Source organism: Scatophagus argus, chromosome 13 (genome assembly GCF_020382885.2).
Source record: "Scatophagus argus isolate fScaArg1 chromosome 13, fScaArg1.pri, whole genome shotgun sequence".
NCBI lineage: Eukaryota > Metazoa > Chordata > Actinopteri > Scatophagidae > Scatophagus > Scatophagus argus.
Window position 1 is genome coordinate 5,547,507 of NC_058505.1, and position 26,246 is coordinate 5,573,752.

The following is a 26,246-nucleotide window of genomic DNA, read 5'->3' on the forward strand; positions in this document are numbered from 1 at the left end:
TTTTACCCACTTTGTAAATCTTGTGCCAAAATGTGTATGTAAAATTGGACAACTGAGAGAAGTAACCTCGAATAGATACTGCTCTTCATCATCTGATAGCCCTCAGTGCTGGAGACCAGCATTGCTTTGTGAGCAACATTCCACCCAAATCCTTAAAATGAGACACAAGAGGCTGATCTCACACCTGCCCCAAACCCATTTTCTTCAGTCTCTTAACTGCATCCTTCCACTGATTGAGGGGATTTTCCCAAAAACATTATTCTTTTTTCCAACTGTGCTCATTACCAGCATGCTCACTGACTGGATAGTCCACAGAAAGTAACTTATGTAGAACATTTTTGATTAGTACTGCTATTCTGCATTGGAAAATAGGGCAATTCAGTGGAGCGACCTTGATTCGAAACATAACCAAATCTCTAAAGACTTGGCAAAAGCTAATTCTATCACTTTCATTGTCAAGACGTTCACTTCTACTTAATATTTTATCATGTCGTCTTTGAACTGCACCTCCTTTATAACTTTATCCTGTCAATGCAACGAGTGCCCAAAAAGACAAATCTATTTTTCTCATTGCTAATGTCTTCTTTAATGATGGAGGGAGAGGGCGACCACCCGGTAGCATAATCACACCTTTGTGCTAGATATTCCACGCGGTCGTATTAATAGAAAATAAATTGGCTGTGCCCCACAAAGGAGTCGCTCTGATCACTTTGCTTATCACTCAAAGAAATCCAATTGCCACTGAGTGGGTTATCGATCCCCTCACACTTTTGCGCATTTAAAAATTGATCACGTTGCAAGGTCTCATTGATTTACTCAAATACATTTATATGCAACACCTATCACTATATAAATCCATCTTATTGACATAACATTTGTAGGAATTCGGCTGCTTTCAAATGGTTACCAGGTCATTAGTGCCTAACAATCAGAGCTTGATACATCAGCGATGAGGGGTTGGGTAAAGCATAATCAAGTAATGGAAACCTGTGTGGTACTGATTTAGAATTACACAGCAGAGTGTGAGAACCTCTTAGAATAAACTTAAGGAGCGCGATATGGGCTAACATGACTCTTAGTACTCAAAAGCATAGCAGTGAGGAATCCTGAAGAGCCCTCATCCTTGTACTCCCATAGCAGCAGCTGATCTCAAAAGCTGAAGCATAGAAATTCTAAATATGCCAGTGATTACATGTTCATTACCTCCGCAGCACACTCTGAAACGCTTGTACTTATATCCAACAAGGGTAGCAGAAATCTGAACATCTGAGAGATGAGATGCTTTACTGAATATCCTTCAGGGAGGAGAAATATAGTGGAATCCAAACACAGGCGGCAGCAGCACACTGTATGGTGGTATTTGTTTTCCGTCCCTCTTTTTTCACACTATTTCTCCCATCTCTCAAAGGATAGATTTAACACAGCCACTCTAACATTAAATCCTGAGCACAATTCAGTGTGTCAACTTTATGCTCATAAATCTTCAGGGATCCCGGAGGAGGGAGGTTTACACTTTGGACTGACTGTCGTGCACTCTCTGAAGGCCTTTTGTTTGACTCGGGGGCCTTGAACAGAACAATGATACAGGTATTTGGGAGGGTGTCATAGAAAGGACAATGACTCTTTGATGATATTCTTTTATGGTGAAGGGAAAAAGGACTTACTGCACTGGTGGCCCTGGACCACGACGTCTTTGATGGCCAGCAAGCCACGCTGCCCTGAGGTTACGGCTTCAAACACAATCTGAGGAGGAGAGAGGAGACTCATAACACCAATGATAAATGGGCACATGTCTGCAAATGGCACTTGAGTGAGGCTGCCTGTGTGCACAGGGAAGTCCAGCTCCTACAAATATGATCTGCTCTTTGCTGGGCTGCAGCTGGTCACACAGCTGCAGGCCACTGACGTGATTTCCACAATATGTCACAGCCGATAGGTGTTATGACACGCAAATGTTAAATCACGTTTGAGTCTTGAGATGATTAGCGCAGTCTGTGACAGGCACATAGTGTACGGCAGGTGGGATACCTACCGAAACAGCAGAGTAACGTTTAAAGGGTCACTTCACCAAAAGCCCACTGCTCACTTACTGATATCCAATCTTTTCATTTTAAGTGAGAAATTATGACCTCACTCAAAACAATGAGGCGAATGCAATTTTGTTTTTTGTTTTGACAATTTATAATGGAATCATGCAAAATTCTCTTTTCAGAATTAGAAAAATAGAAACGCCTTGGCTGGTACAGACTTTAGTGATCTGTCAACCTGCTGCTGTTAAATGTCTGTTGCGCCCGCTAAACAAATACATAAACAGCATGACAAACAGTGACAATACAGTCACTTCCAAATACAATTCGAATGCTAAACTTAACCAGTGACATTATGTCATTTTGTTATACTGTGATATGTATTTTAGAAAATTTCACATTTATGTCATTACTAAACTACATTAATGTCAAATATGTCTACCATATTCCATGTTACACCATTGTTTCATTTAATCAGGTCATTATCATTATTATAGTGAATTATTATATCTGCAAGCTTACGTTAATCTGGTCGAACAGATTCACCTGGCAGTTACCAGGTGTGAATCTTTATTTACAACTACAGTAACCTTGACATGGGCAGGACTTTGTGTGGCACATTTTGGAATGTGTACGTCTGCACTTTGCAAACACTTGCATAGATGCCACCAAATCTGTTCTCTGAGAAGGGGCTGCAGTTGCATTTCACAGTTGCTGTGTGTGTGTGTGGTATTACTTGGTTGAATTGTTTGTTGCTATCTGTGACCACAAAAAAATCTGGAATCAAGTACAACTGTGGTCTGTAGGACTAACGTGACCCTATTTTAAGGGCCAAGTTCTCCTGCAAAACAAATGGTCCTAAGCTCTGACGGAGGGCGCGTCCCAGCAGAATGCCAGAGTTATGTGCTTTGCTGGTCTGCAGTGTGATAAAAAGGGAAACCGAATGCCAGTCCCTTCCCAAAACCCAGGGTGTGGTGCAGAGACCCATTACACCACACACACGCTTACACTACACATGTTTTGCATGCCATTATTGCCTAAATATATCTTCTAGTGAATAGTATATATCAATGGGTATGTTCCGTATATGGTGTCACCCAGAAACTTGCGTCCTGCTAATAGCAGCAAGGCTGCACTCACACACACATCTCTGAGATTCCTTTTGTAGGCTTGGATTGTAGAGGCGGAGATAGTTATCATTGTCATCTGGGAGGCAGGATGCCTTCTGATAAGGCTGTCTAATTATAAATTTCTTTTTTTGTCTCATGAAATATGAAAGTGAATGTCTTGGGTGCCAATTATGGCCTCATTACAGGCTAATTTAAAGGAAATTAAAAGGCCAACCACTCCATATATCGCCACCAGACAAATGAACTAGCCCCTACTCTCTAATTGAAATCCTTTGTTTGTGCAACAGACATCAGTCAGGCTGCCTAATAGCTGTGATATAATTGATTCCAACATCAATGATAGTGCAGTGCATAATTGGGCCTGACCCACACAGAGTGAAAATATTCACATGGGATGAAAGCTGTTGATGTCACGGGAAAGTTCACCATTCTCATTTGTCAGCGAGACAGACAGTGAACCCAACATGCAACGTCTACATCACCGCTCTGCCTATCCCTAAGGGACTTGGATAAGCACTACATTACAGCAGGATTGATTAGCTCTGCCATAGGTTCTACTGTATTGGAATCAAGATAGATGAGTACATTTGGGTTTTTCTCTCACACTGGAGTACTGCTGCATATCACTAATAGGTGTTCATCTTGCACAAGTACATATTTTGATTAATATGTGCATTACACTTACTGGAACTTCTAATTTTTTTGTGTTCAGCAGATTTGGAAATGCATGACAATCTCAATTAAAAGTTTTAGGGTTGATCTGACAGAAGAGTAATTATCAAAGAGTGAAAGGCTCACGATGACTAAAAGCCTTACTGGTAATTAAAAAATAATTTCCAAGTATCAGGTGGCTTCCCTTTGACAATTGCGTAGGTTACTCTGCAATTAAAGATACCTATAATTAGTGACATGTTGTTAATTAGTGGCAATTTTAAGCAATGGTCTGCCTTCTCCTGACTGAGAGTGGTGCGAAGATCATTAGCATCCTCACATTTACCAATGTTGTCAGTTTGGGCCTGGAACAATTACAAACAGAGACAGACCTTCCACTGGGGTTTGAAAGGCAACAGATGCTGGGACTTTCCCTGAACATGCTGGAAAGCACGATATGTCATTTGGGGTCTAAAAGCCCTCATCCTATATTCAGAGCTTTTGCTGAAACACACCAGGAAGAGCACATCAAAATGTTCAATCGTCACTGAACCTCACTTAGAACTTGGAAACAACACATAATTGGTTTGCGTAAATTTGGTTTGTCGCATTGAAGAGGGGATGGTAAACATGTACGAACTTCACAAAAAAAAGCTGAGTTTTAATAATTCTTTTTAAAACAGATTCAAGCGCTTAGACTTGTCTGCACTTCGTTTCAGCCACAAAATGTCTGCATGCAGGATGAATCCAAACACAACAAGCTGTGCATCGACTACAGACAGACTCCTTCAATCGTTAAGGGTCTTGAGCCAAACTACAAACATTTGACCAGTGTGGCTTTGCATCATTATGTCACACAGGGCTCACCATCCTGTCAGCAGCGAGCAGCAACTATCTGTGAAAGCTGCATCACATTCTGTCCATCGCAACTGTTTTCTTCCCCCTCTTCTCTCTTTCTTTTGTCCATGTGCCTCTCATTAAGGCTCCCATCTTGCATTCAGCGGTGAGAAGCTCAGTGGTGTCCCTTGTTAACTAAGTTATCAGGGTTGCTATGATGAGCAGGCAGGAGGACTCCCCTCGGCTTCACTGTGCACCACCACTGCCAGGCCATAATGAAATAATTCACAGAGGGACCGTCTCCCGTTGGGAGGTTAAGGGGTCTCCCTGCATCAATTAACATTTGGTGGACTCGTGGAACAAGCCTGGCGAAGACTAATAGCCAGGCAAGTGTGAAATCACCTTGCCCGGGCCAGCAGTCATGTGCATTGGTAAGTGAAAATGAGTTTTCAGCACTGGAAAAAGAGAACTGGCACAGATGATGGGGGAGAGAAAAGATTACCATGGATACTGAGGTAGGCCCAGAAATCAATAATCAGAGGTGTTTTGAATGGGCTATTGTGCGATTGTTTGGACCTTCTCAAATAATAAATTTGTCTTGCTCCACCCAGTGAACAGGCTTTAATGGCTTTGGCTTAACTGTAAAAGGCTACATACAATGAGCAACCTAGTTTTGTGATGAGACGTTATGCAAAAGACAGCTGGATTCAGTATACACATCCTCACCTGGTAGAAGTTGGGCCAGTAGGTGCTGATGGCCAGCTCTATCTGTCCCCAGGAACGAGTGGCTGGACCCGACACGTTCCAAACCGGCATCCCCATGGGACTGTTGTTTTCTTTGATATAGACATTTAGGTGCCCGGGGTGGCTGTTGTCTCTGCCTCCTATGTAGTAGTGGAAGGTAACGCAGTGGGTGTCATTCTCCCTCAGCTGTGGTGTCAGCAGTAAGGCCTTCTGCCCTGCGAAGCGCCCGGACGTGTTCACCATCATGAAGGCTGAACCTGCAACATGGGCAACGGTTTGATGAGCTGAGTGTGTTTTACCCAACCACCAGTTCAAACAGTGCCAGGCCAAGTGATATTTGGAGTAAAATCCATGAAGTAGTCATAATCATCAGCTATTCCATATACAATTCCAAAATTACCTGGCATGAGAAAATATACTTCAAAAACTGGACAAAAATATATCTTTAAAAATATGGTGCATCAAGTGTAGGTGGTGTAGCTGCTTTGTACTCCTTGTTCTGGCCCTGTATATTGCTTTCCACTCTCTTGTTGATATTGAGAGCATTCCCAGCAGATGAGAATGTGTCTGACACAGACAATCTTCTGTTTTGTGCTACATGCTACCCCTTTCAACAACAAATCAAACGAATAACACCTGGTGACAATATTTTTCTAAACTCTGATCTTTGAAAGGTGGTAGAGGATAATAAACGAATTCATGCAATGCATCCTTAAAGCAAGAAGCCAAAGACTAATGTGATATTGAATGAGCACTGAAAAATATCTGTAACAACTTCATAAGATGTAGTAAGATGGCTACATGAATGTATCCCGTTTTATCCCTGGCAACATAGCAATATAACTTGGATGTGCTGGTGTTTAGAGGCATGTGGTTATTAACATAACAGTCAAACCTCTGAGACAAGAATCAGATTATTACTAGGAATCAGGTCCTGAGGTTTAACAGAAGCTAAATAAAAAGCACTAATCTTATGAGTATGCAGGTAAATGGCTGTGCTGAGACCTTTCCTATTAGCACTGAGAGTTGTGGCATTAATGAGAAAATGCTTTTAACACTGGATTGATGGAAACTCTCTGATCATTATCATTCATCAAAATACAAAGACAATAAAAGACTAATCCTACATATGCTGGATGTTTGAGAGGAGTTTTTTCCCCCCTCAATGACAGAAAGAAGAGAAATGATGAGAAATCAATAAGTTAAAATCTATTTGCCAACCAAGGCCCATTTAGATTTTATCGCTTTGGTTCAATATTAAAGGTTAATCTAATTCCCTCCCCTCTTGCCAATAAAACACAAGTGAGAATTATTATATTGGCAAACTTTCAAGGAGATGCAGAACACATTCTATTTGTCATCATCCTATTTAGCTTGGCTTGGTAATGAGATGGCACAAATCATAACAGCATTTGAGACACAGCCAAAAAGACACAGTTTATGTTGAAATACATCTTTCTGGAAGCGTCGTAATGATTTGAAGGCACATTTTGCTTAGAGGTGAGACAAACAACCTGTTAGCTCTGCTCTCCCGCATGTGAGGCAGAGCTGAACCGCAGTGGATGCGAATCTTTGTCATTAAATTTAACATCTGGTGTTAAAAGGGTGAGTAACGTCAACTAAATCAGCAGGCTCGGTCCCCAAGCGTGTCAACCAAACAGCCTCTCACAAAACCCTATTTGCTCCATCAGTGACTCGAGCTTGCCCACTCGTCTTGTTGTGCTGCACTTGTGACGCTCACCAATTCCATCTGTCTCCAGCTTCGGATAACGAGTGGGGGTTCTGTCATGTTTACACAATGAAACAGGAGGAGAGGGAGCAGAGGAGGAGGAGGAGGAGGAGGAGCAGTGAGTTGTGATGACACAGAGTCAGCCTCCTCAGCTCTGTCTGTCGGACAGAAACGAGTTGTTGTTATCTTAACATGGTTTGGATCACGTGAGGGGCTGTATTTTAATATGAATGCATAAGTGGAACCAAGAACACAAACCAGAGAAATGATGCTGTACTGCTGGTGAAACTTGGCACATTAAGTGCATGTGGTCAACATTAGTTTGTGGATTATATGGACTGCACAGGCCCCAAACAATATGGCCGACTGTTAAGTGAAGAGAATTCAATCAAGAAATGGTTTAAAATAAGCATACCGTATTTAATTTGAATATTTCCTTCTTTTATTTGGAAATTCCATATAAGCAAAAACAACCTGAGGCAAAAACAAGACTAAAGACAGTAAAACTAAAATGTAATTGAACCTTAGACACAAATCGAATACATAAAATGTGGGCGAGAAAGTGTTGTATGTCAAAAACAAACTGAGACTTGCATTTAGCTCCGATCAATCGATATCGCCATGACAACTGAGCAAACTCCATTTTGTGAGGAAGACTGTGAGATGCGGTTGAAAGCTGAGGAAGAAAAGCAAGTCAGGGGTTCAAATCTAGCATTTCTCATTTTGTTTGTTTTCAGGTAGTACATTTCTATATCTTTTCGGGAATTCATTTTTGGACCCAGATTTTCTGCACAGCACGATCACGCTCGCATCAGCCGCTGCTGGGAACAGCACACTGTTGTTCTCCCGGAGCTTTGTAATGTATTATTCACATTAAGTTTGTCTCTGATTCAAATGATGATGATAATTATTTCTGAGGCTATACAAGAAGTTGTGTAAGGTACATGTAGAAGGGCAGGGATAGGAGTCGACTTTGAGACGCATGTTTGTCCAACCTCGATCAGGTGTCTCTTTGAGGTCTCTTTAATAACATTCAGCCATCTGCTCAGGTGCCCAGAACAATTTTTTCCCTTTGAGGCATCAGAAAGCCTTGGTGTGATGCGAACCAGCACTAATAACCAGTTGATGAATTGTTCAGTTGTAGCTCATGTTACAAAGACAAAGATGCTGGCACTACTGCGTTCCTCTATGATTAAAACAGGCTGTTTACTTTTCATTTCAAACAGCCATGTTGTGACAGTGTTGCACAGGAGATTTGTGCACAGCAGTGCTCTTTGTTGGTAATTAGAGATGAAAATATCTGATCCCTCAAGCAGCATTTGTACATTTGTACATGTTTTACTACCATATTAATGTAATATTAATAAAACAATAGCTACCCTTTGTCAGGAGTAAATTCTTGTTTATTAAGGCTTAATACAGTGATTGTTAGTATTAAGAATTAGAATTAGAATTACATGTAAATACTTGAACATTTCTTACCACTACTATAGCACCGAGGCTGTCACCAAATTTGATTTCTAAAATTTCTACAAATCATCTTGACTTGGGTCGGTGAACCCGAACCCGACAGTGTGCCGCCTCGTCGTGTTGTCGTTGTCACTGTCTAACGGAAGTGAAGAAGATGACAAGAAAACATTGATTGTAATTGAGTTTCTGTACTCTCGGAGCCTAATGACCACATACTCTGCAGGACCTGCTGCACCATGACAAGCTAATTAGCCAGCAAGACTAAGAGCAAATTATAATGACACTGTGTTAGTGCTGTGCTAATGTGCTAGTGATGCACAAGGGTGTTTTCTCTCCCTCTCTTCTTCTTTCTCTATCTCTTTTGCCTTAACAATGGTGTGTTCAAGACCAATTAAAAACAGAGAGCTCTCAGCACACTCAAGGCTCGTCTCTGCATCTCTGTAAAGGCCAGGGCTCAGCTATTGTCTAAGGTATTGAGAGGAACAGATTTATTATTATTCCAATGTAGGCCACCTTCACCTTCCATTACAATGATGGCTGAACATGGAGAACATGGAGGCTGGTATGAAAAATGAATTAGATAAAGATGAAGTGCTCATGCTGCATATGCTACATCCATTGCTGTTCGGAAACAAAGGGCACACTGCTGGAATAGAAATGTATGATTTTTATTATAGTTAACAAGAACAAGAACAAACACCCAAAACTTTAATTAAACCATTATGCAGCCGCAGCTTTGCAAGCTGAATATCAGGTCAGATTCAGTGAAGCGTTTTCAACTCGCATAAAAAAGGATTCGAGAAGGTGTAAACCTGCAAATGTTCAGGTTCAGCTGGACATGAAGCAAACCAAACTAACAGCCTTAGTGATTTAATGGTATAATGAGCCATACAGAGAGTAACATGGACATAATCCAGAAGAAGGCCTCCATCAGGTTAATCCTTTGACCTGTCAGCTCACTCACACTGCAGTTGGGAGTTGGTCACAGCTTCTATCAGTCCATATGGGAAAATAAGTTCCTTCAGCTAAGCGCAGAAGCTGGTGACAAATTGCTAATCACTACAGAACTAAATACTTTAATTTGATGGTTTTCTAGCACCTAATCATCCAATAAAAGAACTTTTTGGTGGCCACCGAAACTTTCTATCGAAGCAATTTGTCTTGTGTATTAAAGCTAATTTTTTCTGAGCATAACTACTCTGACATTATCTTGAGGAAACAGGCAAAAATAATGACCATAATCCATCGAAAGACTAACAAAGTGATAAAGTGACGCTAACTCAATTTAGAAATGACAGCTTTTCACCATTACAACAATGGGACAAGTCCACATCCTAATTTCCTCATTTCCTGCAGTAAAGTCTTGTGTCTTTACAGCCAGATTTTTCTCTAATCACTGTGGAAAGCAGGAAGCGGTTCAGGGTTTGTGGAGGAGTATAGTTAGAGACCAGTGACCTGAGACAAATGTCAGATGAAGCCTATCAACCCTTTTCTCTTGTGTTCATGCTTCCTCGATAGACTGTAAAAAAAAAAGAAAAAAAAAGACCAGCACCCAATTTATGAATATGATTTTCGATAAAACACCCTAATACTTGCACACACTTGCACACGCATACTTAGGCTTCTACATGTTAAAACCGGCTTCTTATTTAAGGTTTAGCTTATTTAAATGTCTAGTTTTATATTCTTTTATATTCTATTTTTCTGTTTAGCTTATATTCTATTCGTACTTTATATTTTTATAGTCACTTACTGCTCCCGGGACCTGAGTCCTAATTTCGTACCATAAACATGTGAATGTGAGCTGGTTCCTTGAATCCTTGAAATATGTAAACAACACCAAAGTAAACCAAATAACTGCACTACTCAGTAGGGATGCAAGACTGACTGCAGTTTTTCAAATAGAATAGGCAGAGTTGTTTAAGGGGTTACACTTGTACATTTTCTTTCCCCCCTCTTTGGTTCTCTTTCTTTAAAAGATAAGGAAGTCATCTTAAAGGGAAAATAGCCTGATATAATTTAGTTCACACAAATAGGCTACTGACTAATCCTAATCATCAAAGTCTATAGGTTGAAGGTATTTAGATTAATTATGAGTTGAGTGATGGTCTGAGCAGAGGATATAATTTGCAGTAATGACTAGCGCTCATTATTTCTCCTCCATTCGGGTCCTGAACTCTGAGGAAATCATTATGTGGGGGAAATCAGAATGAAGGGGCGCTCTTTAAACCCAAACCCTCCAGGTCTCATTTGCTAATAAAATTCACAGAGGTCACCACCGCAGAAAAGCACGGCTGCCGCTTCGGAAATGTCAATGAAGACGGGGCTATTCTCACTGTCTGCCACCAATCAAAAACGCTCTCGCTGTGAGGGTTAGGCTGTTAATGTGAACAGCCGTGGCCTCCACTCAATTTTCCAGAACTTTCCCAGTGTCCTTTCAAACACGAAAGGGGTCTGATAAAATAATATGGAAGAAGTTTGGGCTCTCCATATGAAGGACCTGCCAGGTTTTCTTTGACAATGTCAAACAGATTCACCTAAAACCATCCATCATGCGCAACACATTTCAGCCCAGACATTTTAGTCGGGTGCAACAACTGACCCTTATTATGTTCCCTGGCAGCATCCTTTGTTGCTGCATGTCAATCACCAGCCAATCTTAATGGCTTAATATGTCATCTTAATATTCAACACGCACTGTTGGCTCTCCGCTGCAATAAATGGGTCATATAATGGCCCATTTGCCTGATGCAAACCCATTACACGACAGAGAGTGTTCACCTAGGTGTATCATTAGCTTTAATTGTACATACTATGCAAACTAATGGGAAAAGATACAGTATGTAAATAAGTCCTTCATCATGACATTACAGTGTGTGGCAGTACAGTGTGCTGCCATAATCTTGCTTACAGTAATGGGTACAATCCTGTTTCTGTAGACCAAGGTAAACTTCTTAACCCCACAAACATGCTAAACTGAAAATCACAGTCTGTCATCCCGAGGAATTAATTCATGAATTGATCAGACGTGCTAATTTGTTGCTCTGTTTTGTCCCCTAATCATATAATGGGGTTTCTCCTCGACCTCACAACCTTGCCAACACCGTGCCAGGTGTGATTTTCACACAATGTTGTGAATGGCTCAAAAGCAATTAGCTTATTTCCACAAGATGGAGCCCCCTTCATTGTTAGCAGCAAATCCCATCTTTTGCTGATGTGATTTAAATTCTGATTAAATTTCTGACGCCCTTCAGTTTGCGGGTGTTCCTTCCCCTCATATTTTAAGTGCCTCTCCTTTTCCTCCCCCATTTGAACAGCACATACAGGCCTGCTGATGGTCCAGGTAAAGCAGAGAAGTGCTGTCAATTCATTAATTCCTGACTGTAATGGTAAAAATGGTGAATTGTTTGCCTTTTAAAACGATCTGTCTTATACACATGCAGTGGTCGCACTCTAAGAAATGCACTACTCGGGTTCAAGCGTGAGCAGCAATTGCATGAGCACATTATGAACTTGTCAAGACAGAAACCGAATGAGCGAAGATCATCGTTACTCTATGAATAACCTCATTCTGCCAGTCCTTCACTTTTGTCTAGGCGTCATTGTTGACCAAGGGCATGCTATCAAAACTAAGACCCTGTGCAACAGAGAGACAAAAACATTCAATTTTTCTCCTGCAACATATTTAGAGCAGACATTAAGAATACAACAATAAGTCATTTAGCTGGAGCTGCATTTGCTATTCTGTCTAGCATAATACAAAAACCCTAATTAATCTCAGTTAGAGGACTTTCTTTATTCTCCTCCTCTTGCAATTATTCCCCAGAACGAGTCTCAGGGGAGAGCCAGGGAGTAGCAGCCTACTGCTGGCTACATCCATGACACCATCAGAGGGGAGGCACCCTCCGCACCAGCTGGGGCTCGCTAAAAACAATTTCCTTCTTAAAGGCATCTGGACAACCCCCCTGACACCCAGCCCACCCTGGCAGCGTCACACTGCAACCTTCCTCACCAAGTCATCTTCATCCATTTTTCTCTGAGACAACTGCACTCTGTTGGGGAACTTGCAACAGCAGAGGGTAGAGTGAAAACCCGAGAAATCGTATTTTTTAAGAGATGATACAAATGTCTTTTCAAGTTTCAAGTGCGGTAATCTTCTCTTCAAATAATTTGCAATCCAAGCCAACATCTGACTCTGACAGAAGTGTGTCCAGCTCCACTCTCCAGGGCTGTGTTGGCTGAGATAGCTTTATTATCATTGTCCGGGACAGATGAGGCTTGCTGGTAATAACAGGACTGACAGTGACAGTTCTGCCGGGGGTTTCTCCAGTTGGCTTGGGAGAGGGAACACACTTGGGAGTGCCCTAGCAGACATGCAGAGCCTCAGAACTGAGCTGAGCCACCCTAAAGGAGCCAAAGCATGCAATCAGAGCTGTGCGGAGGGATAAACAAGACTACTCTCCGTCCAGACATAGCAATTAGGTAGGGATCGGACTGTCGTAAACAACCAGCAGTTTCAGGCACTGCTTGTCTCTTCTTCGTGTGACCAGAGGGCTTGTTTTCCTTGTTGACTTTAATTTCACTTTTCCGTTTTTGGTGCTCTTTTATTTACATGTTGGGACAGACCAGGACCAGACTGGTCTTCGGTTGCAGTATGAGCATCGTAGGATGAAGTAAAGTCCTAAGCAGCCTGACATCAAATACAAGACTCTTGTTTATGTGTTATCTACACTTGCCACACTGACACAGCACATTAATACAAAATGTTTTCTATTGATTTCATAAGCCTTTGGTACATGCTTTTGCAAGCAGATAATAATGTGTAGGTCTGAACATTTTATCCTGTAATAAAAACAAGAGATCATATTTTTCCATAATGAATTTGTCTTTTTTTTTTTAATTTTTAACTCAGGTCTAGTCCAGGTTTTCACATAAGACTTGTTTGAGATGAACTGCGCCTTGCCTGGAAAGATGACAGCAGGCAGCCGCAGTGGGCAGAGATGAAAAGCTGTGGTCGATTCAGACAGTTTACAGCAGCCTTCAGTCTGTGCAGGAAGTCACAGAAACACGTCCTCTTAGATTTCATTTACTTACAGATTTGCTGAAATGTTATATCAGACCCATAGATCAGTTTGTACACTATCTCCACTTGTTTTCATTATGAAAATGTAGAAATACAGGCGATGTATTCCAATGTGAATGTATTAGTTTGGTGCTGATCAGACCTGTTCCTCTCAAAAACCTTAAATAAACTAAAATATAACATATAGTAAGCATTCTATAACATGAAAGTATTTAGTATCTCTACTACTACTAAATGTTAGTTTCTATAAAAGTGTCATACTGTCGAGTCAACTTCAAGACTAGTCAGCTCTTTGATCAGATGACAGTCAGGTATTTCCCATCATGCCCTGGGTCTTGCAGGTACTAGAGAGAAACAGCAGCAGCGCTTGGTTATAAAGACTGCAGCTGCCTCGAGAGCTGCATGTTTAAGAATCTAGAGAGTATTAGTTTGCTAGGAAAGCAGAGGTTTTAATAATCATTTATGTCACACATCCACACTGGCATTAAGAGCAACGCTATTTGGACAGACATTGTCTACAACCAATTTTAAAAATGTTTGAGGCAGTGCTGCCTTCTGTTCGGAACAATCTGTTCTGTAAGTATGATAAGGTCGTTTTGTGAAGATTCATAAGTACAGGTTGAGAGTGAGACAGCAATCAGAGGTGAGATAGCTTTTCCACCAGTGCGGCTCTCACATAAATGCATTTCTACCCATCAACCTTCTCTCCAGTAGCCCTAAAACAATTTCAGGCGTCAAGTACACTACATTTCACATCCCTTTCAATGTGGTCAAAGGGGGGGAGATTACAGTTTTGCACGGCAGGTTGAGTGCTCACGCTGAGAAATGGAGAAAGAGCTGCAACCTGTTAATTACGCACAATTCAAGACGCAAGGGTAGAAAACAAGCCTATTTGAAGTGTACTCCTACTAGGAAGCACAATCAGGGACACCTCTTAACCAGACATGGGATTTTAATCAGATATGTTAAATTTAGACCATGCGCAAGGTGTTAATTTGTAGGTCAAGGCTTTTCCAGATTTCACTGTAACCTTTGCCCAGCCTCCACGTGTCCCAACATTAATCAATTGCGATAGAAAAAGTCGACACTTTCCCCTCCATGGAAAGCAATTCCTCCGGGGCGGTTCAACACGCATCATCCTGATGTACACACAAACAGGCCTGGGCACTGGCTGCTTAAAATTAGTGAGGACCTGCTAATTAATTCCCCCTCTGTCACTGGGGGGGCCCAGTGCAATCTATCTGTGATGCAGCCTTTGTGAGATTAGGCGTCAGATAGGGGAGGAAAACAATATCCATTAGTTTGCAACGTTACCTTTGTTATAACATGAAAAAAAAAAGTCATTCCATTAGTCTAATTCCTTAGGTGCCTTCTGCTCAGTGTTGGTGATATCTCTGCACTTCAAATCAAATGAAAAGCGATCAATGGAACATTAAAGAGATAAATTGTGTGTGACAGACACAAAATTCAAGGAAAGCATATTAATGAATTTCAAAATGTGGCTGAGTATTTTTGTACCAAATGTGGCTTTTGTCTCATTTTACGAGATTGTCCCAAAGATCCTGTGCAGCAGATGCTCGTGTGGAAATAAGTTTAATTAACATATCACACTGATAATAAATGAGAAGAAAACAGTGTTGGAAGTCTAGATAAGAAGATAGAGGAATTGTCTTGTCTTTGAAGTTCATGCATGCAAGATCAAATTGTAGTACATGAGCATATAAGCTGTAATCAATATTTATTAGTCTCTAACACTAAGTTGTTTACATTCGGTCCAATTATATTCAGACTTAGAGTCTATTCAGAAAAATGTCCCATGTAAACACCTAAATCATTGACTTCAACTGGCCATTCAGAGAATGAATTTCATTTTGTGGATTAAACATAACAGATACAAAATAGTCACGTAAATGCTCTGTCAAATTAATTGCATGCTTGGAATATTTATAATCATTGTGCATGTTGCTTGTCCACTTGAGCCAAGTAATGTTTACAGTTTTCATGGATACTCTAAATCATGTAAGACGTCACAGACAGCTGGTCTTTTTCTGTGTTGTAAGGAGGAGCAGGATGTTCTAACATCTGGAGGTGTCAGGGTTTTTTTTTAACCTCATGTGCTTGAGTATTATTATTTTTTTTTAACCAGGTTGGTATTTTGAAAAAAAAACCCAAAAACATTCCTTTATGTAAAAATAATCTTCACTCTGTGCAGAATACATGCTTCCGATAGAAAACAGTACAGGCTACTGCAATGGTGTATTATCTGTATAGTGATAGTTTCATCATTTTTCTTCTTTACAAGCCAGTGCCACAATCCATACCTGAGGGCATCCATGGTTCTGATGAAGGCTTCTCTTTTGTATTGGCCTGCTCCCAGTCAAGGTCATCGTCTCTGCCTTGGCTGTACCCACACGCTGCCAGCGGCTTTTCAAAGTTACAATCGCCTGTGACAAAAGGAAGAAATTTATATGGTTATACGGTTTTTCCATTAACTTGCTGCTCAAATGAATGAATATATAAATTAAATTCTCCTCTTTTTTCCCAGCGGTATTCATAATGCAATACGCCAGACAATGAGATGCATTTAAGTGAGACAGAGTGAAGGATTACTGTAGTAGGCGAGGCACAACATACATTACCATCATTAGCAACACAGCAGTCCAATTTCACAATGACAAGTATGAAGTGTCCAAACTCCATCATCGTTAGGCATTATGTTCCAAAACTGCACCACCATCAGGCATAAATTGATTTATTTTCCTTGCCGGCCACAGAACTTTGCTGTTCATGCGCCCTTATTCCACAGAGCCATTCTAATCCTTTTTACAAGCTGCTTGCAAAATGACAGCAAGCAACCATTAGGGCCAGGCTTCAACCGGGCTTGGCGTGTGATCGATTAATAAAAATGCCCCTTTATTTCTCGCACCTTAAAGGCCACACAGAAATGTGAAAGTCAAGCTTTTTTTCCCCTAAAAGTGCCTTTGAATCCACTCATAAATATACACAAAAAAGCAACAACATGTGGTTGGAAAGGAGCTCATATTGAGCAAAAAAATGTGAAATGCACTGGCTTTTACATAGTGGGAGGTCTTTTTTCCGAGAAACCAGATAATTTAGACAAAATATTATACAGCTTCAGACATGATTATATTGATTGTTTGTTGAAAACAGGTGTGCAGTATATTACCCCACCTCTTGCCATGAGATGCACCCAAATGCCGAACCTGAGAATGTTTGCTTGCACATTGCTAATATGTTTCTAAACACAGATGACATACAAATTTTATTGCCTCCGGGAATGTCCTTTGAGCCAGAATGTGTGCCAGGCCAAAACCAATATCTCATCTCTTACAAGCTCCCTCTGACATTCTGCTGCATAAAGGCTACGAGCTGGGGTTTTTGTTTTCCCATTTATCTCTCTGGTGACATTTACAGTACATGCGCAAATGAGTGGCCAAACGAGGAGAACACAGGATAATTAATATCAGGTTCCACAGGGCAGCTGCTAATGATATATTTGCTGCTTTGTCTGTTTTTTGAGTGGGTGGACATAGAACAGAGAGGGATTGCCAATGTATAAGGCTGAGGAATTGTTGAGTGCTTGTATGGAAATTTATTGCTTAAAATAGCTCTATGGCATCAACAACAAAAAAATATGTTAAGATGAGAAATTAACTGTAGCGTAGCTGTGTGTGGGTTTTCTGCTAAGCTAAAGCGACAATGACCAAAGCCAAAAATCAAACCAGACAGATTTTAGCACATCAAACATAATGGACTTGACTTAGAAGTAACAACATTACACACAAAGACTTGGAACGATGGCAGGTATGTCCATGTTACTCGTATTTATAATATATATATGAATGCTAACTTAGGCAGTTGGTTGCTGATATGTTAGCCAGAACAAATTGTTTTGCTAAAAGCTGACTTTCATAAGTATGAATTAAAGTAAGTCTATTCTGTCTAACATTTAAAAAACTGTAACGTGGCTGTACAATGAATTTTCCCATTTAACTCCCTTAAACAACATCCTTATAACTCATCCACAACAGCATGTGTTGAAGTTGCTCCTAACTAGCTAGCTATATTGATAATGGGAAAAACTTTTTAAGAGATAAATGAATAAAACCTTTATTTATAAATACCTGTAGCTTACGAGTAAAACTGTGATAATACTTTCATATTTACCTCACCTCTTCATTCATCCCCTCACACCCACCAAACCCAAATTACTAAGTTTATTAGCATTGCTTAACAGCAGTTACCTGCCACTGTATAATTAGGTGTGAGTTAGGCAGTTAAACAATGGGTCCACTGACAGTATACGGCCTGTCCAAGCTGTAATGTTGGAGCTGCTCTGTGGCCAACAGCAGGAAGTTGTGGTTGTCCTCCACCTCACTGTGTTGACTGTGTGAAACTCCAGCAATATGAAGGCGGTATTGAAAAAGACCGTGGACTTCATGCACAGTCAGCTTTTTCTCCAAATGAATACAAATGCCTGTGTTGCCAAGATGCAACTTGGAGAACATTAACATGAGTCTTTAGCTACAGCGTGATGGGGACTGGCTCCGCTCCATCAATATTTTGACTCAATAGTTCCAAGATCCTTTGCCCCGTGCCGCCCACCTTCCTCTCACAGCATGGTGGTGCTCAAACAAACCCAGAGAGGTGGCTTTTATTGGCTTTGATATTCAAATCAATAGCAATGGCTAGGAGCATAATGTATTCCAAGTCAGTGGGTGATGGGAGAGAAGGGAGGATTTCAAAAAGAACAGACATGCAACAGATCCCATTCCTTGTTCAGTTTTTACAGGTGTAATATGTAAATATATGTGTTAAAAAAATCAACTATGTGTTTTAAATCTGGAAAATGAGGGGTGTTGTGAGTTTGAAACTTGGTCCCCTTCAAAGTCTCCTTTTGTTGCTCAGTTCATTTTAAATTCCAAAGACATTAAGAAAAAACACTGCAGTTCTTACATTTTCACAAAGGCAATGCATAGGACAGCATACTTATTTCTCCAAGTACTTGCTTTGCCAACTGCAGTTCAGCCTGTAACAGACTTTTTAGGAGTATGTGATGCCAGGAGTTGATACAGTGACAATTAAAAGACTTTATTTTAAGCGGAGCAATTAGTACAATCTCCTAAATGAGAATGTAGTGATTATAAACCAAATTACACGCTATACTCTCTTGTTAACTATATTCTCTTATTGATTCCTGATGGATCTGAAAACAGTGGGTGGAACAAACCCATACTGCTCTTTCACTGACACTACTGGAGTACCATATCTGCATTCATTGCTTTAGGTGTACTATTTTGACCATTAAGACTGAGCAACAGTGTGTGAACAAGCAATAAATCAATCTGCATTGCTTTGATTGTTACACAGGCCTCTCGGTATCAGACGTCAGTATTGGAAAATTCCCCAATAATGCCTGCAGCTTGTTATTGATCTGCTGTAGAACTGTTCTCTTTTGAGGTAAACATTAGAGCATCTTGCTCTACAGAAATTACATGCCATCACATGCTGCCGTAAATGTGTTACTTCACCAATGAGAGTGCCACAATTCAACATGTATCACCAGTCGCATGTTGCTGCATGCCATCAATACAAACGGCTGCTTTCTGAGTCAAGACGCTGTACACATGCATGCAGATGAAAGCATCAATCAATAGCATCATAATAGTCCTTCTCTCTGTAGGAGGTTTATATCGCTGCCAGTGTGTGGCACAACCCCCATATAATCAGCCTCGACAGCTGCTGAAATAGATATCCCAACAAGAGGCTGCCAACTCTCTGAAGGAGATTTAACTTTCAATAAAAGCTTCTATGAGGTGTGGGTAGCCTGGGACTACAGATGAATATGCTCCACCCTGTCAACATTCGCCTTTCAAGAGAAGCAGGCAGGTTGAAGCTAAAAAGGTGGCCCTAGATATGTCATGAAACAATTTATTCCTGAGTGAGAACACACAATAGACTTTATATTCTCACGCAGAGTGCATTTCAAAGAAATCTATCCATCTTTTCCTGGACTGAGCCAGAGGCCAGAATCAATACCTCAAGCCCTCAATGCTGGAGCCAATTTCTCCTAAAGATTTTCAAGTCAGACTTAAAAGGCCTTTTGTTATTGCACCTGTAACAAAAGTAAACTTTAAGCATTAAAAGCTGTGTGCGTGCGTGTGTGTGTGTGTGTTTGTGTGTGTTGTGGTTAAGTTTGGTACTGTAATGGAGGTCTATGCACACAGTTCTCTCTCTGAGTGCCAGTAGATGAATGTGGGGAAGGATTGTTAGGTGGAAACAGAATATAGAAAAACAGATGTGTGGAAAGGCGTTAAATGAAAAATGAGGTGTTTCTGAACAAGTTCAGAATACATCACCTTGGTGAGGCTTTAATTGACCTTCCTCTCTTCTGGTTTACATTGTTTTTTGTTAGATTGCATTTTTGAAGTTTTTAAAAAGTACATATTTTTACATTTTTTTAGCATCAAACTGAGGGATGCTGATTCGATCATTTTTAACTGGAATTATTTGACAGTTATCTGCTTTCCTGTCAACAGTTGAATAAGAAATTTATATCAATTTCATATCTATCCATTCAATTTGAAGCCAGAGGCAGCAGTTGGGTATCTTAGCACAGCATAAAAACTAGGGAGACCAGGAGGAAAGGGGAGCGTGCTAGCCTGGGTCTGTCCGAAGGTAACAAAATCCACCCATGAGCACTTCTCAAGCACACTAATTAACAGGTTATTTTATGCATGCAACAACAACAATAAAAGTGTAATAACAAGTTTAGGTTTGCTGGCTGGATGCAATGGCTTCCTGGAGTCACGTCACCACCATGAGGTTGCCAGGCAACCCAGGGAGACTCCAAGAAGTCAATCATCTACCTCTCAACAAGAAGGCAAAATATCATCAAAAAGCTGAGCTCCTTTAACGTTTTTTTCTGTTTTCACCTTTCTTCAACAGGACATAATGCATGAAAAGAAGACGAGAAAGTTTAGACTTTAGAGGTACAGAACACATTTGACACTTGTACAATAATTACTAGTTACTACATAATTACTGCTCATATTCTATCCATCAACTTCATGAGTTACTCAGAGTTGTCATGATTCAAAGCAAGCAAAGTGCCAGTCCCATTAGTGTGGTGTGTGTTGTTGTGTTATATGGCATCAGATAGAATATCCTGCCAGGGAAGAAACTGAGCCCTTTCCCAGCATCACCGCAGCCTCAGTCCCAGTGGCAGATATCATTGCTGCAAGACCTCCTTAGCCCCTCTGCCAATTCTGCAATTACCAGCCCTCCAACCTGCTCTGTCTGGATAGGAAATCGCAAGTCTGCTCTTTGCCCCAATCTGCCTCAATGTCTGCACTTGTTTTAACCAACATCTTGTCTTCTGGCGTCCCCGCAGACTGAAACCACAAGGCAATCTTGGGTAATTTATAACCAATGTCGACTATCTCCCTCCACCACCACCAGTTTAGAGCTCCAGAATCCTGCAGCTAAGCCCCTTAGGGACTGATAGGCCTTTTCACTCTGGCCCTATTTCACTTATCTATTGGCAGCTCCTGCCAAGTCCTATCTCTGCACTGAATTGCATGTATATATACTATCTGTTTGGGGACTTTGAACTGTGGGATGGGATTTAGACAATCAATCTCAATATCATTATCAATCGAGTCTTGCTGTTCACCACATTGATTTGAGGGGAAATAAAGAAGTTGGAGTGGAGATTTCCACCGATAATCTGCCCTACTGAGCCATGCACTTGTCAGCAATGTTGTTGCAAAACAAAACCGACAAATCACATCTACTGTGACGGAACAAAATCAGGGCAAAAAGAGAGCATCGCATTTGTAAGTTAGATGGTTAAACATGTCTGATGATGTGTGAAACGCTGAATATTTTGATTTAAAAATACTGTGCACAAATTCATTAGAAGAACTCAAATTGGCACTATGTGTACCTCAAAGCCATCGCACTATAAAAACCTCTCTTCCTTTCCAGGGCATTTTTTTTGACTTGTCAACCAAATATCAACTTGATGAATGTGCTTTACATCAGGAGTACAACATAGTTCCTGATCAAATCCACCCTTGTGCCTGGTTAGATGTACATAGAGGATGACAGGCAGTCTTCTCCTTAGATATGCTAAATTTTGACAGATGATTTTCAAGCTATGTATGCCAGAACAGGGCCTGACGTTCTCTTCCACTGCGTCTGTCAAAAACTTCCAGTAAATGACTTCAAATCCATCTCCATTCTGTATAACCTGCCAGGCACCAATTAAGATGAATATGGAATCTAACTGAGAGACAAGGAAGATCCTTATTGCCATTTTTCTATAAGCAATAAAAATGAGGACTTCAGGTCTGACTGCACAGAAGTATCCTATTGCAAATAACACCAAAAATGTGTTAATTTTTCCTCTTGCAGAAGGGCATGTTGAATCACAGCTTACCAGAACCTTTCAGGAAGGTTAAAGTATAAAATAAAATCAAATAATATAGTTCATTTACACTGAAATTCCCAAATGTCAACAATAACATTTGATCAAGTTTTGAAGCCTGAATACAACCACCTTCATGGTGTTCGGTTTGCAGAGAGGTAGCTTAGGCTCATCCTGACTCCGACTTGACAGCAATGTGGCTGGTTAACAATGGCTTCTCCTCCTATTGTTCCCAGCGTCCTCATTCTTGTCTCTATCCACACAGAGAGCTACAGTCTGTCTCAGTGCCACTGCCCTCCAGAGAGCAAGAGAAAATAAGACTGTTTCCTATTCAGCTTAATGCCTGTTGTTACACTGAATGGCAGAGTGAAACAGGCTTATTCGGTTTCCCATTTTCTTGTGTTCAACATGCCCCCAGAAATGATATGGTGACTGAGCATAAAAGGCGCTCCATTAAAGTCACTGTTTATTTGCTGCGCAAGTTGAAACAGCACTGAGGATAAGATGCATTTTGATCAGTGAGGTGAGGAAAAGCTGAGGAATACGCTAAGACTTGTTGAATATCCTGAAACAAAAACAAAGAAACATCCTGCCGTGTCTAAATGCTTGGCTACTGTTGATGTGCATCCTGGACTGCAAGATCAACACCTGGAGATGGTTTAAAGTGGAATTAACCCTCTGCATTGATTCGCAACACAGTAGTAGCTCAATACTGTAGGACTGGAAATTAAAACTTCCTCCGGCGTGGTTTCACATTTGATCTAGGTGTGATGGGCCACTGGCCTGAGCTTCAATCAATGAAGGACAGTATAAGAGAAGAGAAAACTCCCTGTTTTCCGGGGGAAAATGGATCCACACTTGGACAGAGAGGCCTCTGAAAGAGACAAAGGAGCATGCTAACCACCCCCCGGTTCACTCCAACAGAAAACAACATTCACATCCCATAGTGCATGACCCTTCAGACTGAAACCCTTCAATCCTCTCAAAACCTGCTAAGTCAACAAACCTTTGAATTCTGTCTGAGGAGAGTAACAAAGAAGGGATGAAATGCTAATGTCAGTATCAGCAGCTTCCTCTCCTGTTCTCCGAGTTTCCCAGAGTCTAATTTGTCAAACATGCAAGTAACAATGCCAGAAATTAGCCCAAAGGGAACTTTCCTCCAGAGGAGAGAATGATTATGTTTGATCATGGAATAAACAAGAACATTAACATGCTTTGTTAGTTTTCCAGAACTGGAACAAATGCTTGTTTTTATCTGTGGAGGAGGGAATAATTCAAGGTTGAATGTCAAAGAATTAGGAAATCACTAAAGCTAATTAGAAAATATAGAAGAATAGAAGAAAGGTTGAATCAATCTCTCTTGAGAAGAGAAAATCTGGGCCACAAGGCAAAGCTTGCGCATTCAGGCAGAATTAGGCTATCAGCTTGATGAAATATCATTACTTTGCTTTTGTGTCGTGGCATATCGTCAATGGCATATGCAGCATGTTTGATCCCCCCACCACACAGCCGAGTCGAGCTTGGAAAGTCTGGCCGGCAGTCGGTGAACAATCGATGCACAGGTGGAAGGTGGATCTCAGCCCAGGTGAAAGGTTAGCGTGTGGATCTGAATGTTGCCTTGACAGGTGCGGCTGAAGAGATTTCAACCCCAGTGGGAGCTTTTTCAAAGTGCCGTCTTAGGGTCTTCACCTGCACACTTCAAACACATTCAGACTCTTTGTTTCTCTGCTGAAGTCCCATAAATCAGCTACCTGAAAGTAAAAACCCTGTGGCCAGGCTTAATCCTCCTGGGTTGGGGGGCAGCAGTGTGGAAGGCGTGAGGCATGTGAGCCCCCGTTTCAAATTTACTGCATGTGCCGAGCTCTTGTTGTGCTTGGCATCAGGAGAGTCTGCAGACTGGTCAGCATGAAGCTCAAAACAAGTGGGAGGGGTCTTGTCTTACTGTGTTTAATGAGAGTCTCAGTTCGCACAGACATTTTCAAACTATGAGGACAATCATTTCAATACAGGTCACCATTTCTCTTCTGTCTAAAGCACCTAACAATATCATTCATGCGTTATTTCCACAGTAGCCTAAAGAGATCAGAATTTCAAAATTTTGTTTTTGACTCCTTCATTCTTGTTTCAGGGTGAATTTATTTATTTTTTAAATACATTTCTTTCTGACCATTTTTTCCTTACTGTTCTGTCACCACAGTCCAAATCGTAGATGTGAGTGAGCAATGTCTGCACAAAAAAAGAATTTCCCCTCAGGGATAAATAAAGGAATTCTGATTCTGATTCTGATACCCACTCCTCATCCTCAAACTTACTCATTAGTCAAACTCAATATTGTTTGTTTGTCTCAGTGTCCCTGACAACTACTATCAAATCACCCAAAAGATCATCATTTAAACTAACAATGATCAAAATCAGGCCTTATATAGCTCAGTTAGCTTCAGCCTCTACAGTTTGTCTGGCCAAAACAGCAACTGTAGCTGCTCGTTGCACACGTATGCCCACAATTTCCCATTACTCATGCTGGTGCCTCATGTCCTATTGCCCTTATCTGCTTTTGTTTACTCAGTAGGCTCAGTTTTTCAGTTTGGCAGCTTCTTTATCCTGCACATTCTACCACACAGCAGCTTTTAAGAATTTTTCTGTAGAGACAAGAAGGCAGCTTAATGCAATACCAAGTCAGTGGAGAGTGATGAATACTTCTCCCCTGCGGTTTTGGGTGGGACTATTTCCTGGCAAGGTACAGCCATCAGCTGATTGCCTCGCAACCATACGGTGGATTGTACAGATCAAACAGGCGAGGTGCCAACAGGCATTTTGCTACCTTCAGATCGAACCAGACTGGCTGTTTGCCCTGCTTCCAGTCTTTATGCTAACTTAGCATATTTACTATACAGACCTATGAACGGCATCCATCTGCTCTGATGAGATCAAAATCTGCAGTATCACAGATGTTGTATTTTGGATCAGTATATCCCTCTGTATCCCTTTTTAATCTATGGCTGAGATGCTAAAACACAAATTGGTGGTTAACAGAAGTGAACCAGGATGGAAAACTGTTTCACCACAAATGCCACAATTGCTTTTACCTACCACCTCACACAAATTTGTTAAGTAAATGTGAGGTAAAGATGAAATAACAATTGCACTTTGCTCCTAGATCGCATTACGCCATTAATGTCTATTTTAAAAATAAAAATCTACTCTTGACCAGTTGGTGCAGCTAACCCACTTTTAAAGTGATAATGCATGTACAGGTCACCTTTATGCAGAGAATGACAAAATACCATGAGACAAGTAAGACTTTTCAGCTGGTGTATTATCATTTCAGAGTGGTATGAATAAGTCAATGAAACAAAGGAATTCCCAGACTCTCATTAATATTATTAATTTTTAAATCCAATTATTGTATGACGGCTCGTGACCTATTTTCTGATTTAAGTGTCCTATCAAAATCTGACACATCACTGCAAGTGGAGAAACCTTTACAGTTTTAGATGGTTATCAAGCTCCTGTTCCTTCAGGAGACTTTTGTCCTCCAGTCTCCTTCTGTTGTGCCCCCTACAGGAGAAGATTACGTTCCAGACACTGTATCATCCAGGTGAATGATCGCAGGTAATAGTCTGGAGCATGCAAACTTCTCTGAGGCACAGCACATCTCCGATCTCTTGTTACACTGTGGGTTTTTTTCATTAACCGTGTGACAAATGTCTGTATAAAGTCACAGTGCAAGCACATTCTAGCTGGACACGAGAGGAAATTTACAATGAAGGGGGGCCAGTGCGAACAGAAGTCCAGCGAAGAGGACAAATGTGCAGACTGAAACTAAATTAACCTGACTGGTTCTGTGAAATAGTAACAAAGAACCTGAAAAATAGAATCAATAAACTTTTGTCTAAGTTTATATCTAATTTATATCATGTCTTTGGGTCTTAAACTTTGGAAATTAATTTTTATATTTGCTTTTGTTTGATGTTTTATATACCACACAACAAATCATTTAATGATTATATATTGATTCATTGGGAAAATATTTGGCAGATTAATTATGAAAATAGTTTTCAGTTGCAGCCTACACCAAACATCTACATAAAACACTAACATTTATCACCAAAAGGAATAAACA

General features: G+C 40.7%; 1 protein-coding gene across 8 annotated transcripts in view; it reads right to left on the reverse strand.

Annotated features, from left to right (window-relative positions):
• LOC124069664 (receptor-type tyrosine-protein phosphatase mu-like) overlaps positions 1 to 26,246 on the reverse strand; it is a 138,855-nt gene that overhangs the window by 89,546 nt on the left and 23,063 nt on the right. For all 8 annotated transcript variants that reach the window (XR_006845082.1, XM_046409017.1, XM_046409018.1 and 5 more), the window contains exons 2-4: positions 15,993 to 16,115; positions 5,372 to 5,646; positions 1,665 to 1,743 (exon numbers count right to left, since the gene is read on the reverse strand). Coding sequence is in view for 7 of the 8 variants with exons in the window: in XM_046409017.1 (XP_046264973.1) it covers positions 1,665 to 1,743; positions 5,372 to 5,646; positions 15,993 to 16,115 (477 nt within the window). In the remaining variant the exon portion in view is untranslated. The remainder of the gene's footprint in view (positions 1 to 1,664; positions 1,744 to 5,371; positions 5,647 to 15,992; positions 16,116 to 26,246) is intronic.